General features: G+C 43.0%; 1 protein-coding gene across 2 annotated transcripts in view; it reads right to left on the bottom strand.

Moving 5' to 3' along the window:
* Positions 1-1,949: 1,949 nt before the first annotated feature.
* The window catches only part of ampd2b (adenosine monophosphate deaminase 2b), a 55,910-nt gene continuing 39,453 nt past the window's right edge, over positions 1,950-18,406 (bottom strand). For both annotated transcript variants that reach the window (XM_061257984.1, XM_061257985.1), the window contains exons 10-18: positions 16,554-16,748; positions 15,038-15,169; positions 12,653-12,816; positions 11,164-11,290; positions 10,622-10,785; positions 9,673-9,793; positions 8,259-8,432; positions 6,967-7,077; positions 1,950-6,528 (exon numbers count right to left, since the gene is read on the bottom strand). In XM_061257984.1, the coding sequence (XP_061113968.1) occupies positions 6,349-6,528; positions 6,967-7,077; positions 8,259-8,432; positions 9,673-9,793; positions 10,622-10,785; positions 11,164-11,290; positions 12,653-12,816; positions 15,038-15,169; positions 16,554-16,748 (1,368 nt within the window). In that variant the 3' untranslated portion in view covers positions 1,950-6,348. The remainder of the gene's footprint in view (positions 6,529-6,966; positions 7,078-8,258; positions 8,433-9,672; positions 9,794-10,621; positions 10,786-11,163; positions 11,291-12,652; positions 12,817-15,037; positions 15,170-16,553; positions 16,749-18,406) is intronic.

Below are 18,406 nucleotides of genomic sequence, written 5' to 3'. Positions count from 1 at the left end.
CCCAATATTATCACAAGGGTTTATGCTTTAATTTGCATTTTTATTGTATTGTAGTGCTGCCTGCCATTTCAGTATTCTCCTAAAAATAAGATTCTGTAAAAAGACATTGTAAAATATATTATGAGATGATTGACATTTGTATGCATATCATCATATCTGGTAAATGTATAATTTTAATCCGAGATAATATACAAATGAATTGCTTGGGTATTGATGGTGGAAGTTTGGATTACAATATATAGCTCACAGAACCACCCAATCTCTGCAGTGTGGCTGATATTATATGAGGATTTGCCATAGGTTTGAGAGAGAGTTGAGAGTTCACTACGTTAGGAGGTCAAGCAGGCGTTCATGGCTGTTATTTTCCTGGAGAATGTTGGGGCACTTCTCCTCACAGGCCAGCGATGATTCAGGTGGTTTCTGAGGTTCAAACAGTGCAGAGATGTCCCCAGCCTGGTCAGGTTGCCAGGTCCCATTTACAGAGCCTCTTCTCCACTCATCTATCCCAGGTTCGTATCATTATTAACCCTTAAAAATCTCAGCCAACTAAAATTTCTGGGGCCTCTTTGAGCTCCTGCTCTGTCTTTGTAAAAACCTCTCGATCTCAGCGTTTATACTTATTATTATGTAATATATATACAATATTATGTGATAACCACAAGCTCAGTGTGTTTATACTTTTATATTATGTAATATATATATTTTTTTTTTTCTGCAAAAAATAGTTAAATGTTTATGCTTACCTTGTTAAGCTTTGCTGTCCCTGTTTTTAGCTGTATGCCTATTCTGTGTACATTGAGAACAACGGAAACCGGAGCCAAATTCCTTGTATGTGTACATATACTTGGCCATTAAAGCTGATTCTGATTCTGATTCTCATTGTTGATGTTCAACTCGGCTGAGACCACAAGAGGTGCCACAACTGCACAGTGACGCAAAGGCTGTAGAGATTCAAATGGAAAAAAAGGAAATAAAAAGCTGTAGTCTCCAGAGCTATGAAGAACGCATTGTTACAATCATGTCATCTTGAGAGAAAGACTGGTTAGAGCTGACATTTAAATCGTAAAGTAGCCCATGAACCTCATGACAACAAAACCTTTCTGTCAACAATATATGAATATTAGTTCAAAGCAGGAAGCGTTTGTCTGTAAAAGTGGTCAGAAAACATATGGGCATAGCTTGCATACTGACAATGCAGTTTTTAATAATGCAATTCTGGCTGGGATGAAATAATATCTTCTAGGAGGACAAAGCTCTACAAAAGCAAAGATATGGGAGGAAGTATTTTGAACAAATAATCCTTCTAAAAGCACATTTAAAACCAAAGCCAGAGGTGATAGAAAGTAACGGTTATAGTAAAAGTAATGACGTATTGAAAAGTGTTGAGAAAGTTATGACACGGCGTGATGCAGAGAGAAAAGCTGCAGTTTCACTGGCCAAGCGTTTCACCACATTCCCTCTGAGCCAATGACGCGTCAGAGCCCAGCCAATCGGAAGTGAGCTGATGGGGCATATGGTAAACAAACACCCCATTGATGTCAGCATAAAGTTGACAGTGTTCAACTTTATAAAGTGTTTGATAAAATGGTGTCTTGAAATAGATAAGAAGTACATGCCCACAGGGTGGCAGTTTGTGAAGGTCCCTATGTGCTTCTGAATGACTAGTCTGGGTTTAACACTGCAAAAAAAAGAACAATTCTTTACATGTTTCATTCATGTAATGTTATTTAAAATCTATTTTCTTTTTTTCAAGTTGAGAATATTTGCGTGCTTTACATTACTGTGTGCCGGAGAAGTGAAATTTGAAATTTTCTTGTAAAAACTTAATAGAGATAAGATTTTAAGTGCAAATATAAGACTAAAATACTTGAGACACTTCTTCACTGTGATACTAAATGCAGGAAGTCATGCATGTCTATTGTATGAATCAAAGCAAAGAGATTTCGCAATACAGGCAAGTGTTCTTTATAGGGAAGTCACCCCACAGAAAATACTATTGAATGAACACAATCAAAAAACACTTCAGAAATGTGAAACAAAGCAAGACATGTTTAAAAAAGAAGAAAAGAACAAAACGGAAACAAAACTATTTATCACACACAGGAAAATTCAAGTAGAAGGCAATAATAACAATAATAATAATAATAATAATAATAATAATAATAATAATAATAAAACTCTGACCACCAGATAGATGCTATATAGATATAGATTTTTGATATACGTATATTTTTATACTGTTAAAAAAATACACTTTATTTCATTCAAGCTAAGGAGCATTTCTCAGTTCCCTGGCCCCTTTACAATGGTATAGTGCATATAGCTTTCTTCTCTCATCATTTGTAAATTTTCATCAGTTTTAATATTACCTGATTGAAAAGGTTTTAAATGACAAAACAAATCATTATCGCTGATGTATAAATAGCAAATTCAGATTCAGATTACATGGAAAATCCTTGTTACACAGAAAATAAAAATAGAAATTAAATGTAAAACCATAACAATGTGACACATGTCTTTCAACATTTAGAATGATTAAAATGACTCCACAAGAGAATGGCACGATGCCTTTGAGAAAGCTAAGCAAGGAATGGATACTGGTAGCCACAGCTATCCTGTCGGATATATTTTAATGGTGGTTGGAGGTCCCATTGGGCAGTGTATAATTGGCCTTGTATCAGCCAAAATGTTTTGTTTTCTACCAGCATTTGCTCTCCTTTTCATCGACCTGCAGTCTCTGTCCTCTTTTGTAAACTGTTTGCTTATATTTGAGTTTTCTTATTTATTTTAAAGTGTGACTGATCTATCACTTGCCTTTTTGAGTCAGTGATGACAGTGAGCTTGTTTTTCAGGTCTGTATCAGATTTTGGTTCGAATGCACTCATGACTTTGGTACCTCATGACTCAATTTCACATTGAGATGAATCTGCTAAAGACAATGGGCCTCATGCAAGAACAATTTTCTTATTATACATATCATAAAATCTTTTTTCATAAGAAGGGCTTGTTATTGAGTGTGCCACATGGGGTTCAACAAAAGCCTACCTTGTGAAAACTTGTTCTAAATTACCTCGTAAACACAATGAATCTCCGCCTCTTCTTAAATGAACTCGCGGGCATAAGAAATCTGAATTAGCATAAATGATGCCCCAAAAATGCGACATTATTATTCATTCATTCCATCAAATCACCAAGATGATATTATACAGTATATACGGTACTGTAGGTGTCAACACGAACAAGGGATGGTAGTCTACCACATAGTTGGCACCTGATTGGGTAGACTGCTGTTCATTGGTTTTGGCAAAACGTAACAAAATGGCAGACTGTTCATAACCTTTTTCTTATTCCTCCTAAACAATCCACTAAAATACATTTCTGAAAACATTTGAGGCAAGAAAAAAGCAATGCAGTTGCTGAATCTTCGTTCATATGTGATCTGCAACGCCTAGTGTGAAAGTTTGGTCCGAGTTTTGAGAGTCACGCACATGCGCCCGTCACGCATTGCAAGCCTCTCCATAGAAAATGAGCGGAATGCGTAGCGTACACGACTCATACAACAGCTCGGGATCTCTTGCAAATGTTGTTCCTAAACCCAAATGTGACAAAACTGGGAAATGCGCCAAGCTCTCTCAAATCACTTGTATGACAAATTTAAGAACAAATCAGTTTGTACGAGTGGTTCTTGCGTGAGGCCCAATGATATCAATCAATGTACAGCTGAGATGCTGGTACAGTATTTTGGAGCTGTTGTTGCAAACCACTTGCTACTCATCTCCGAAAGTGTACTGAAAGATCTACATACAGTATTTTTATTTACTATTATATTATGTATGTGTGTGCATCATATTTATGTGTGTTACATTTGTATTTGTATAAGTGGGGTAGCCTATAGGCTCGTGGCTACGGTGTTTGACTGGGACAAGCCCCGGTGTAGTCTAATCAACTGTAAGTCGCTTTGGCATCAGATAAATAACTGAAATGTAGTTGTTGAAGTTAATGAAGCTAAAAACAAATGATTATCACCATAACTGCTGATCCTGTCTTTGAAAGATTGATGCGATAGGAAATTAGGTAAATCACGCAAAACAAGCAAAACTCACCATAAGCATTTCATAATAATAATATTAATAATAATAATAATAATAATAATTTATAAGTTATTTAGCTGACACATTTATCCAAAGCGACTTGGAGTTACAGTTACAGACAAGCAGGGGACAATCCACCCTGGAGCTATGTGGGGTTATGGTTAAAGGCCCTTGCTCAAGGACCCAACAGCTCTGCAGATCTTATCCTGGCTATTAGGCTTGAGCCACCAACCGTCTGGGTCCCAGTCATGTACCTTAGCCACTACGCTACAGGGTTCCCCAATGATGTACCTTAGCCACTACGCTACAGGGTGCCCCCCATTTTAAAGGTACGCCTTTAGCTTAGCCATTAGCCTCCATTAATCCATTCTGTATGTGGGTGTGGTTGGAAATGGATCCTCCCTCATATCCTTGCCCTTTGATGTCTACATTCCTTTAATCCGACTTTCCGTGCACATACAATCCCACGGCCGCCCTTTTACGGTGCATAAATCCCGCACCACTACTGGGTGAACTGCTGCACTACAGCAGCAGTAAAATGGCATTCTCACAGCATGCAAAGTCATCTTGGTACCGAGCATCATTCTCTGTCATAACTCTGCTTACAGGCTGGCTGGACATTGCGCCTGAGGCTGCAGCCGGTCCTGTTGGAAAATGTGCTCTCATGCTGGGGAGGTGATAGGCAAACAGAGGGCACTGGCAGTGTCCAATCACATGCGGGATCACTTCATAAGCCTGGGGCAGGGGTAGGGGTAGGGGGGCTTTAGAGTTAGAGATAGATGGCTTAATGTTCCATTAAAAAAGGTTAGGGTTACTGGTTAACAGAGTCGGAGGCTACCCCAAGAGATTTGGGACGAAAGAGAGCAATGGGGGTTAAGGGGCATGGGAGAACAAAATGGCGGATGCCACAACATGGCTCTGTCTTTAGCGTGCCCTGAAGAAGTAATACTGAGCATGTCAAGTACTGCGTGGCATCTGAGCACGCTTATAAAAACAATGAAATCACAGTGAGAGAGGAGACAAAGAAAAAAAGTATTTTAAAAAAATCACCATTAAAAAAAGTACTATTACACAAGATCCCAGTAACAAAAAACAAAATCACAGTGTGCGGGGAAGGAAAGAATTTAAGCGAATGGAAAGAGGTCTCGTAAAGAAAGAGAAATTAAATAACAACAGAGGAGGGGGGGTAGACCACGCAGTGATGCTAACGCTAACCCCGCAGTGACCTCGGGGAACGGCTGTTGTAAAATCCTCCTGATGGAGAAACGGCCAGCAGGCGTGCGAGGGATCTCTGCGGGGTGGGAAAGGCCCAGGCTCTCAGGCCGGCCGAACGGGGCGGGCTAACCGTCCCTCCAGGGACGCCCGTGAGAGTGTCCTTCCCTCAGTGACGACTGAAGGCAGCTGCTGCCTCTGACACTGCAAACAGCAGGTCGGCCAGCAGGTCGCCCGGGTTCAGCTCGGACAACCACAGATTATGTGTGCATACAGTGGGGTCCAAACGTCTGAGACCACGTGAAAATGCATACATTTTGTGTAACCTTTTCAGTACTAATTATATTATCAGTATAACAATTTGAGTGAAAAGTAAAAGATTGAAAAAAATATATTTTAAGAAATTACATTGATTTCATAATTTCTTAGTATTTGGTATGTCCACCTTTTGCTTTAATGCCAACGTGCACTCAAGCTGGCATGGACTCCACAAATTTGTGCAAAAACTTATGATCCATGTTATCCTAGAATTATTTGACAATGTTCCAAAGAGCATCTTGTGATGTTACTGAATGCTTGGCTTTTGTCACCATAAATGTTCAATGGGGTTGAGGTCAGGTGATGGTGGATTGTGCAGCACTCCTTGCTCTTCTTTGGTCTTCAAGTAGTTCTTGCAAAGCTTTGAAGTAATTTGTTTTAATTTCTGTTTATTTCCAGGATTACATGAAAAAAAATCCCTGATTTTTCATACGGTCTCAGACTTTTGGACCCCACTTCTTCGCAGACAGTTTTTCTTGAATGTGTTTCTATCACATCTACTCTCGCTACGTTACAGAGAAGCTAGTTTGTTATTATTTGCTATTAGTTCTCTAGCCGCTCCATTGCAGGCATCACTGAGGGAAGGAAAGGCACCATGGGCTCCAGGGACAGGAAGTGGACCGCGCCCAATGGCAGCAGGGCATGCTGGGGCAGAAGGGGGGTGTGTTTGGGGTTGGGGTTGGGGTCCTCATCGCCCTCCCTGGAGAGGAGCCATGGAGAGGGAGTCTTAGTCGTCACCGTCGGTCTGCAGACACTCAACCCGCACGGCCTGGGTGATGAGGCTGAGCTCCTCGCACATGGTCTCGTAGCGGTAGGCCACTCGGATGTCCGGCACGTTGGTGCGCTGGATGTCGTTGTTCCGCGGTCCGTCCGCCTCGTAGTAGGGCCCCAGCCAGTGGCTCTTCATCTGCAGGGGGGACACAGAGGGACAGAGCTGTACCTGTCTGCTCATGGACCACCCTACCTCCACACAGCACCACGTGGAGGAACACTCTACAATAGGGCTGTTCAACCTCTCCTCCTTATAAAGCTGAACAATTACCAACCCTGATTTGTGTGTGTGTGTGTGAGTGTGTGTGTGTGCGTGTGAGTGTGTGTGTGTGTGTGTGTGTGTGTTTGTGTGTGTGTGAGTGTGCGTGTGAGTGTGTATGTGTGTATGTGTGTGTGAGTGTGTGTGTGTGTGCGTGTGAGTGTGAGTGTGTGTGAATGTGTTTGTGTGAGTGTGAGTGTGTGTGTGTGTGAGTGTGTGTGGGTGTGTGAGTGTGTGTGAATGTGTGTGAGTGTGTGTGTGTGTGAGTGTGTGTGAATGTGTGTGAGTGTGTGTGTGTGTGTGTGTGAGGGCTACCTGGTGGGAGAAGCCGCTCATCAGCACGCTGTTCCTGGCCAGCTCACACATGTCACATGAGCTCAGCTTCCACACCTGAGCAGCAATACTGTACTCCTCCATCAGCGGCTCCTGAGGACGGACACACACACACACACTTTACTCTACTGGATATCCCTCAGTACAAACTGTACTGCTCGTACACACACACACACACACACACACACACACATACACACACACACACACACACACACACACGTACACACACACTTTACTCTCCTGGATATCCTTCAGTACAAACTGTACTGCTCGTACACACACACACACACACACACTTTACTCTACTGGATATCCCTCAGTACAAACTGTACTGCTCGTACACACATACACACACACACACTTTACTCTACTGGATATCCCTCAGTACAAACTGTACTGCTCGTACACACACACACACACACACACACACACACACACGTACACACACACTTTACTCTACTGGATATCCTTCAGTACAAACTGTACTGCTCGTACACACACACACACACACACACACTTTACTCTGGATATCCCTCAGTACAAACTGTACTGCTCGTACACACACACACACACACACACACACACACACACACACACACACACACACACACACATGCAGTCATACACAGATGCACACACACCTGAGCAGCAATACTGAACCCCTCAGTTAGTGGTTCCCGAGGATATATAGAGAAATGCACATCTAGCTGTCTCAGTACAGCAGTTCCTAATCTCACACACACTAATTTCCATTTTATTACAGCCACAATTGCCCATAAACCTCTCACACAAATGTTTTGTAAGTCGTTGTGACATCACAGCAGGTATTTTTGAGTGGAATTTACTGTGACATCACAGCTGGGATGTTTGTGTACAACCAAATATGACATCACAGCTGTTTGTTTTTGTGTGGAAGATATTGTCTTGATCTGCACTTCGTTGTACGTCGCTCTGGATAAGAGCGTCTGCTAAATGCCATGTAATGTGACATCACTGCAGGGATGTTTGTGTGCAAGTAAATATGACATCACAGCAATTCGTTTTTGAGTGGAAGACCTTGTGACATCACAGCAGGGATGTTTGTGTGCAAGTAAATATGACATCACAGCAATTCGTTTTTGAGTGGAAGACCTTGTGACATCACAGCAGGGATGTTTGTGTGCAAGTAAATATGACATCATTTTTTTTTGCTGCATTTTTCTTTTTTTTTGTGCAAGCCACGGTGACATCACGGCTGTTCTGTGGGTGAATCTCCAAGCATGCGCCCTTACCTTAGTGAAGTGGAACTGCAGTGGGTCGTCTGTGGACAGGGAGATCATGAGCCCACGAGACAGGTACTCCGGAAGGGGGTTACGGTGGTAGCTGAGGAACAGGCTGTTGTTGCTAAGGGGTGACATGGCGATGCCGATCTGAGCCAGGTAGTACAGGTACTGCAGAACGGGAGCCTTGGGGAGAAGGATGGAGAAACATGTCTGATGAAGCCGCCATTGCAGGCAGCACAGAGAGACAGAAATAGGAAAAGATTTTCAAATTAAAAGGCCATAGCTGTACCTAGGCTAGGCCTGCAGCTGTTGACGTGCCAAAGAAGCAAACGCTCTCACTAAACCAAAAACCTAAGATGTACTACTGTATGTGAATTCTAACCAGTGACTTTTCCAAAGCACTAAAAATACTAGCTAGTCTAAACTACTGCTCATGCAATCAAAGTAAAAAGGGATATTGTTAAGATGACAACATCCATTGAGTTTCATGGAAAAATTGGCAATATAGTTTGTGGTTAAGTAGCCAGCCATTCAGCTAACGCATGAGAACCACAGTGTTTTTCCAAACTAAGCGAAGCCAGCTCTTTTGCATAATTCCCAAATGTTCCACTTTTGCGGCCGCGAAATGCAATCAAAATAAAAAAGGATATTATGCGGACCTTGATTCAGTTTCATGGAAAGATGGCAACACAGGCTAGTGGTAGTTAAGTAGTCAGCCATTTAGCTAACACACAGCTAGGCTAGCACAGATTGTTTTCGAGCTACTCTTTTGCATAAATGGCAGGTGTTCCACTTTTGTGGGACACAATGCACAGTGAACATCCTTTAAAGTTAAATGTGTTTGTTTAGCAGTTTGGCAACCCCTAAGACCTCTGCACAGTACTGTACATTGAAAATGACTGCAGGTTTTGAAACACTGTTATAGCTACAGTAAAATAAAATCTGGGAAATTATGTTTTGCCAAATCATGTGCAGGCTTTAATATTACTGTCCAGTTTGGTTATAAATAAAATGCAATGAAATCAGCAAACCTGGGTCAAATACGTAACTGTTTTGGATTCAAATACTTTTCTGTGTTCGAATGATCTTGCCTGGTACAATTGAGCCAACCAAGAGGACCAGAAGATGAGGTTTGCACTTTTTGATAGTATTTCATAGGTCCCAATACACCAGACAAGCATACCCTGCTGAAGAAAACAGTTCAAGTTACGTTTTGAAACAGCTGGTAGCTGGTCATTTCAAGCTGGTCATAGCTGGATTTTATACCAGGGTAGTAAAGCGAAGAAAAGTATTTGAATCCATTAGTATTTGAAGTGTTTGAAAACATTATGTATCCCAGGTGTGGATATTGCTCAGTTCCTGTCCGGCTATCTCCTGCACGGGTGCGTTTGGCGATGAAGAGAGGTGAAGAGTGTGATCTGACCTTCCTCAGCAGCAGCCCGTGGGAGATGTTCTCTGACAGCATGAAGCCCGACACCAGGTGGTGGACAGGCCCCGCCTCCCCACAGTGGGGGCGGAGCACGAACGTATGGAAGCCCCGCCTCCTGCATTACCACATCACAATGGGATTGAAACATAGGCAGCCATTTTGTGTCAGTGTCACCTAACATAATTTTTGGTAACACATAACTTGAACCACTCGCCATAAGGCTGACATAGCATTACATGACATAACAGCTGTCACAAAATGGCATAACAGATGATCAAAAGCCATAAAACTGTAATGGTTTTATCGGTAAATAATATCTGTCATAACCAATAAAGATATGACAGTCTCATGTCATTTGACATCAACTGACAGCATCTGTTATGCCATCTTGTGACAGCTGTTGTGTCATGCGTATGACAGTGTTATTTCAGCCTCATGGCAAGGTGCTTGAGGAAAGTGTGACCTCATTTTCAAATACAAAATCATACATTATTTAAACGTACAATAGGTAAATTCAGACTCCTAATGGTCAAGAGAGGAATTGCAGCAACAAACACCCTCAAAACACAACACTGTTCATCCCTCCCCCTTCTCTGTGAGCGTGCTGACGTTGAAACACCATTGGCTGTGGCAATTAGAACCAATTTTCAAGCAATGAGCTTGAATTATAATGTACAATGTTTTGGTACAGTGTCGGTTCATCAACTGTATATTTTGAAACCCGAATTTAAGGACTATGAACACAGGCAGAGGGTGAGTCTAGTCTAGTCTAGTCCAGTGAGCCTTTTTTAATGATAGGAAGGGATTTACAATGGTCTTGTAACAGCATTTTAACAAAAATCTTACCTATTGAGCATTTAAAGCGGTTAAAGTCAGTAATGCCATGCTCTCCATTCTGACTCTCAGGTGTCATACCTGTGCTGGTGGCTGGAAGGCAGCTTACCTGCGCAGGTGGTTGAGCACGGCCATGTTGGCATACATGTAATAGAGGTAGTAGGAATAGGGCGGGTTGTCCTCTGTGGTCCAGTTGACCGGGAGGGGGCTGTTGAGGTTGAAGACGTGATGCTCCGGTTTGGATTCATCGTCCACACTATCAAAGCCCACCACCTAATCACACACACAGTATAGTACACACAAAACTGAATTTAGTCCCTGACCAGGCTTAATCTGTGCCTGTGAAACCCACCCTTAAAGTCTGAAATGCAGGATTAAGGCGGCAATCCTTACTTTTGTCATATTAAGAAAATGCCATATTTGGGTGAGACAATCCCACCAGATATTCTAATATGATAATGCACACACAGCATGCATGGTGAATTCAAAAGAGCAAGCGACTAAAATCCAAAAAGTGCCTTTAAAAACTCTGGTATTTGGAGTGTGAACACAAACTGTCATGACCACTAGTCACCACAAGTCTTGGCAAATCCATGAAAAATGCCACTTTAAAGGGATGAAAAGATTAAAGAGAGCAGCCTTGTTACTGACGTGCTGCAGGAACAGGTGGAGCTCTGGGTGGCTCTGAGGGTTGATGGTGACTTCGAACAGCGGCAGGAAAATGTTCTCCAGCATTTCCTGGAAGTTGGCCAGCTGTTTCTTCGCATGGTAAACATCACTGAGGAGAGAGGAAATTCAAACCAACGTAAACCACTTGTGGGACAGAGCTGTGTTCTTCCATAATGTTAATGTAAAATGTGCTCCGTTTTACTAAAGCATATGGATGTGAGACCTGGGTCAAATACGTTAATTGTTTTGGATTCAAATAATTTCCTGCGCCTCAATGATCTTGCCTGGAAGAGCCAACGAAGAGGACCCGAAAACAGGGTTTGCACTTCTTGTATTTAATAGATTCCAATACACCACACAAGCTTAGTAAATCAAAGAAAAGTATTTGAATCCAAAACAATTGCCTATTTGACCCAGGTCTGTTGGATATATGTAATATATATAATAATATATAATATATAATAATATATATAATATATGGATATATATAATATATATAATATATAAGACTGTACAAAATGTATTGTTCTTGGTCATGTCCCATACTGAATTTTAAGAAATGTGCATCAAATTGACACGTGTCAGTTTTAACAGCAGTGAAACAGAACCTCCAGTGTTAAGAAGATGGAGCTGAATATCTGGTTAGTCTATAGAATCAGTGGTGTATTTCACAGGTGACTGGTGATCTGGGTGTATGTCTCTGGTTATTGGTGGTAAGTGGCATAGCTCTCTCGTGATTGGATGTCTGTGGCATAGCTCCCTGGTGATTGGTTGTCTGTGGCATAGCTCCCTGGTGATTGGTTTCCTGTGGCATAGCTCTATAGTGATTGGATGTCTGTGGCATAGCTCTCTGGTGATTGGTTGCCTGTGGCATAGCTCCCTGGTGATTGGATGTCTGTGGCATAGCTCTCTGGTGATTGGATGTCTGCGGCATAGCTCTCTGGTCATTGGTTGCCTCTGGCATAGCTCTATCATTATTGGATGTCTGTAGCATAGCTCTCTGGTGATTGGTTTCCTGTGGCATAGCTCTATAGTGATTGGATGTCTGTGGCATAGCTCTCTGGTGATTGGTTTCCTGTGGCATAGCTCTATAGTGATTGGATGTCTGTGGCATAGCTCCCTGGTGATTGGTTTCCTGTGGCATAGCTCTATAGTGATTGGATGTCTGTGGCATAGCTCTCTGGTGATTGGTTGCCTGTGGCATAGCTCCCTGGTGATTGGATGTCTGTGGCATAGCTCTCTGGTGATTGGATGTCTGCGGCATAGCTCTCTGGTCATTGGTTGCCTCTGGCATAGCTCTATCATTATTGGATGTCTGTAGCATAGCTCTCTGGTGATTGGTTTCCTGTGGCATAGCTCTATAGTGATTGGATGTCTGTAGCATAGCTCTCTGGTGATTGGTTTCCTGTGGCATAGCTCTATAGTGATTGGATGTCTGTGGCATAGCTCGCAGGGGATTGGTGGCACTCACAAGAGGCGGGGCACCTGTATGAGCCAGCAGACGTTTTCGGAGTAGACGCTGTGGCGGACGGCCCACTGCGCCAGCCGGTCCCACTCGTCCCGAGACCGGCCGTAGATGGACAGCCGCAGCTCCACGTTCTGGTACTTGCTCTCCTCCAGGTCTGACATCACTTCCTTCAAAGCAGAGAGACAGGAAACAGGTTACAGTTCCGGGCCAATGCAGGAGGACAGCTTGGCTTGTATTAAGTCTTAGAAATGGAAATGGGAAAGGGGACTGGCATACAAACCAAGATAAACCACATTTAATACATGAGCTATGCACCCTAAGAACACCTTATGCTATGGACTTGCAGTCCCCTCCAAAAGTATTGGAACAGCAAGGTCAATTGTTTTTGCTATAGACTGAAGACAATTGAGTTTGAGGTCAAAAGATGTACATGGAATGTCGGATCCGAATTTTAGCTTTTATTTCCTGGTATTTTTATCTAAATTTCTTAATTAAACAACTTAGAACATATCACCTTTTGTATGAGACCACCCAATTTTTAGGTGAGAAAAAGTATTGGAACATGTGACTGACAGGTGTTTCTTGTTGCCCAGATGTGCCCTATTAGATCAATTAGTTAAACAGTAAATAGTTCTGAATGTCTACTCTTGGGTTTTGCCTGTGAAGACTGCATTTGTGTTAGAAAACATAAACTAAAATGAAGAACAGAGAGCTGTCTTTGGGAGAAAAGCAAGCCATTTTGAAGCAACAACTTGGAATGTCCTGAAAAAGAAAGAAACGCTGGCATGCTGACCAACATGAATCAAACAGGTCGAGCAAGAAATAAAACAGCAGTTGATGACAGAAACATTGTGAGAGCTGTGAAGAGAAACCACAACAGTCAGTGACAGCGCAAACAATCACCACAGGGCAGGGGTGAAGGTATCTCAATGAACTGTTAGAAGAAGACTATAACACAAGATACAAACCACTCATCAGTTGTAAGAATCTGAAGTACAGAGATGAGCCACAAAAGCTCTGAAACAAAGTTTTATGGATTGATGAGACCAAGATTAACCTCTACCAAAGTGATGGAAAGGCCAACTTGTGGAGAAAGAAGGGATCTGCTCATGATCCAAAACATATAAGCCGATCTGTGAAGCACGATGGAGGAATTGTCATGGCTTGGGCTTGCATGGCTGCTTCTGGAGGTGGGCTCGCTAATCTTTATTGATGATGTAACTCGTGATGGTAGCAGCAGGATGAATTCAGAAATCTACAAAAACATTCTGTCTGCCAACTTACGGAGAAATGTGTCCAAAATAATTGGGAGGCTCTTCATCCTCCAGCAAAAGATTGACCAAAAACACACTGCCAACTCAACAAAGGACTTCATGAGGGAGAAAAAGTGGAAGGTTTTAGACTGGCAAGTCAATCACCAGACCTTAACCCAGTTGAGCATGCATTTCACCTCCTGAAGAGGAGATTGAAGGGAAAAAAACCCCAAAACAAACAACAACTGAAAGAGGCTGCAGTAAAAGCCTGGAAAAGCATCACAAAAGAAGAATGCAACAGTATGATGAGTCACAGGCTTCATGCAGTTATTGCAAGCAAGGGATATGCTACCAAATATTAAGTGTTAAAATGTACTTTATTTACTTAAATACTCTCTGTTACAATACTTTTTCTCACCTAAAAATTGGGTGGTCTGATACAAAAGGTGCTATGTTCTAAGCCAGAGGTCACCAACCCTGGTCCTGGAGAGCTACTGGGTCTGCTGGTTTTTGTTTTCTCCTTAAAATCAGCACCCTGCTGAGTCCCAGGTAACCAGGTGAGGTGAGTTAGCTGTGTAATCATCTGCTCTAATTGATCAATTAAGTGCAGAGTAGCAGCGAAAACCAGCAGACCCAGTAGCTCTCCAGGACCAGGGTTGGTGACCTCTGTTCTAAGCAGTTTAATACATCTAGGTGTAAATACCAGAAAATAAAAGCTGAAATTCTGAACTCTTGTCTCGTGTTCATCTTTTTATCTCAACCCCAAATGTGGCCTTTATCCAAAAAGCAGCATACACATTGATCTAGCATACTAGATCTAATATGGAATTGTTTTGGATTCAAATACTTTTTCTATATTTTACTGAGCTTTACTGAGCTGGTGTATTGGTGCAAACCCCACCTTGTGGTCCTCTTGTACCACACAAGCTCAATCGAGCACAGAAAAGTACAGTATATTCTCTCACTCAGATATTGAATTGGGTGTGTGTTTTGTCTGAGAGCCCATTCTGAGAATTCCTATGTATGTGTTACAATACCTAAAAATGTAAATAGACTTGATTAAACGGTTGTGTGAGTAGAGAATTAGCACTGAGGTGAGTGTGACGAGCAGGAGCTCAGCTGTGTGGTCGGGCACCTTGACGATGTGTCCGAAATACTTTCCCTCGATGTGGTTGTCGGTCTTGATGAAGATCTCCCGCAGTATGGACTCCCCAATGGGGTTGTATTTGGAGTTGAACTTGTCGAAGCGGTGGAATGTGTTGCGATCCTGAGGAGAGGGAACGGGGGGGGGGGGGGGGCATGGTTAACCTGGGTGCGGGGCATCACATGAAATCTGGAACATTCCCCTCAACCGAGCCTAAAACGATTAGCCACGTGGACCCAGATAGTGAGGGCTGATAACCGCTGGTTTTCCACCCTGTCTTTACCTGGGTAATAAGCAGCACTAATTGGTCAGTTAATTACCTGGGAGGAAAGAAAACTGGGGTTTGGATTTGACGTCCAGATTTTAGGATCCCTAGTCTACTACTTCTGCTTGGAAGCTCATTCCTACAGCGACCCTCTAGTGCAGCAATCATCAAATCTGGACCTTGAATCCAAATCTGGCCCTGGTTTTCCATTCTCCCAGGTAATTAGTCAAAAAATGAGTGCTATTGATTGGCCAGACTCTTCACACCTGACTCCGAGGTAAAGGGAGGGTGGAAAGCCAACAGCCCTCGGGCCTCAAGGACCGTGATTTGATGATCCTTGCTCTCGTGGCAGGGCCATTTACCAACTAGTTTTAGCAGCTTATTTTCACTCTGACTGTCTCACTTCACCTGTCCACTAGTGTCCACTGGAGAGCCAGCGATTTTTAAAGTACTGGTAGACAGACAATCTGCTGGTGAGCCACAATACTAACTAGATGTGGAGGTAGAGATTCCGGGAGCCATTCTCCTGGGAGCAGACTGTGCAGGTTCCCATGGTAACAGGTGACATGGTAACCACAGCAATACCATCTAAGCATTATTATCCGTTCCATGTGGATTCCTCGAGGGGAAGAGGATTAGAATAAAGGCTAAGACAAGGGATTCTCAAAATAATAGTCAACATACAACTGTCCGCTCTCCGCTCCCCTGCTTTCTCTAATTTTTCTTCTGCCTCTTTCCTCATCTCCTCTCCTCCACCAACCTCTCCTCATCTCCCTCCTTTCTCTCTTCTCCCTTCTTCTCCTCTTCTCCTCTTTCCCTTTCCCCCTCTTCTCTCCTCACCTCTCTCCTCTCCTCCTTTCTCTACCCATCTGTCCTCCCTTCATCCCCATCTCTCTCTGCTCTGGTCACATAACTCCCCTCTCCTCCTCTCTCTCCCCTCTCCTCCTCTCTGTCCTCTCCCCTCCTCTCCTCCTCTCTCTCCTCTCCTCCTCTCTGTCCCCTCTCCTACCTCCTCCCTGTCCTCTCCTCTCCCCCTCCTCCTCTCCTCTCCCACCTTCTCTCTATCTCATCTCCTCTCCCCCTCCTCACCCGTCCTCCTCTCTTTGCCTCCCTCTCTCCTCTGCTCTCCTCTCCCCCTCCCTCCCTCTCTCCTCTCCTCTCCCCCTCCCTCTCTCCTCTCCTCTCATCCCCCCTACCGCTCTCCTCTCCTGCCCCCCTCCCCAGGCCCCCCCCAGTGCTCACCGCGTGCATGTCCAGCGTGTCCACACTCAGGTCGAAGGCGGTGAGGTTCATGGTCTGGAACACCTCTTTGAGGGTCTGGCCCTTCCCTTTCTCCACGTGTACGATCTCTCCGGGGGACTTCTTTATGGCCCGCTTGATGAAGCGCAGCAGGTGCTTCTGGTTCATGCAGGAGGAGGCGTGGATGTGCGTGTCCACCTGCAGGGGCCGACAGAGGTACAATATCAGGGACAATCCCATAGTCTACGGCAGGGGTCTCCAATCTTATCCTAAAAGGGCCGGCGTGGGTGCAGGTTTTTGTTTTAACCCAGCAGTAACACACCTGATTATACTAATGAACTAATCGTGGTCTTTAATCAAGACCTAGATGAGTAGAATCAGCTGTCTTAGTCCTGTGCTAAAACAACAACCTGCACACACACCGGCCCTTTCTGGATAAGATTGGAGACCCCTGGTCTACGGTATACATGCGAAAAAGGAATGCTGAATTTTGATTAATTTTAAAAGCAAAAGAAAATGTAAAGGCATATTAAAATATGCATTGAGATTGTGTAGCATGTTGCATTTGCAGCTTGTGGGCAAATATGAAAACTCACACACATGGACAAGGTTACAACCTGAATTCACAATATGGGAACTGAGGAATATGCATACCTAAATCAAGATCAGTAAACCATTCTGGACATAATTCTGTATTTTATGTATCAAGTTTATATTCCATAATATATTCTATATTCTACGTTATATATTTTCACATAAGAGAATATGCATTTGAAAACAATATTCAACAGGAAAATGAATCCATTTTATCATCAATAGCTTAAAAGTTTTTGAGCTTTTCATATCATCCTGGCTGGAGCTTTCAATTTGTGTTCCATACTGAATCAAGTAAAACAAATTTTCGAAGCATGCTTATTGTAGGATCTAACTGATATTTTTCTGAGATGTTTCCCACGTGACATGAAGTATGTTTTTTCCCAATTATCGGATGGCGTTGCTAAATGATAACTCAGAGGGACTACTTCACTGCTGTTTGAGAACGTTTTATCTCCGTTGTAGACACTAAAACCAGGAACCACCGCTTAACCACCGCTACAGGGGCCCGTAGCGTAGTGGTTAAGGTACATGACTGGGACATGCAAGGTTGGTGGTTCTAATCCCGGTGTAGCCACAATAAGATCCGCTCAGCCGTTGGGCCCTTGAGCAAGGCCCTTAACCCTGCATTGCTCCAGGGGAGGATTGTCTCCTGCTTAGTCTAATCAACTGTACGTTGCTCTGGATAATGCCAAATGCCAATAATGTAATGTAATGTAAAGCTAGCTGATGTGTGTGGGCCTTTAAGTATTTACACTATTTACACTATAACTCTGATTAAACTCAGCCATTTTAGCCTGTAACAGAACACTGGCAAAGAATTGTGAAGCAGCTCAGATTATAGAGAAACTAAACTTTTAAATTAACATCCCTTTTCAGATGCTCCCTTTTCAAAACAAAATCGTATCAGTTAATTGTTATCACAAATGAGCTGTAATCAAATTAATTTCCCCACTAGGTGGCACCACTGTGCCACTTCCGTTGTTACATTACATTACATTACGTTACATTACGTTACATTACGTTACATTACAGTCATTTAGCAGAAGCTCTTATCCAGAGCGACGTACAATAAAGCGCAAATCAAACCCAGGGACAAGTGCGTTGAGGACCCTAGAGGAAAGTACAGTTCTAGAGTCCCAGAGTGATCACATAGATACAACTTGAACCCTAGAAGAGTACATCAACTTACCAACTATCATACCACGGTTGGCAGCTAGAATACGTCACATACTAGAACTAATAACTATACATTAGTGCTA

This window comes from Conger conger, chromosome 10 (genome assembly GCF_963514075.1).
Source record: "Conger conger chromosome 10, fConCon1.1, whole genome shotgun sequence".
Lineage (NCBI taxonomy): Eukaryota > Metazoa > Chordata > Actinopteri > Anguilliformes > Congridae > Conger > Conger conger.
Note: the sequence above shows the minus strand (reverse complement) of the source record. Positions and strands in the feature narration are given on the sequence as shown.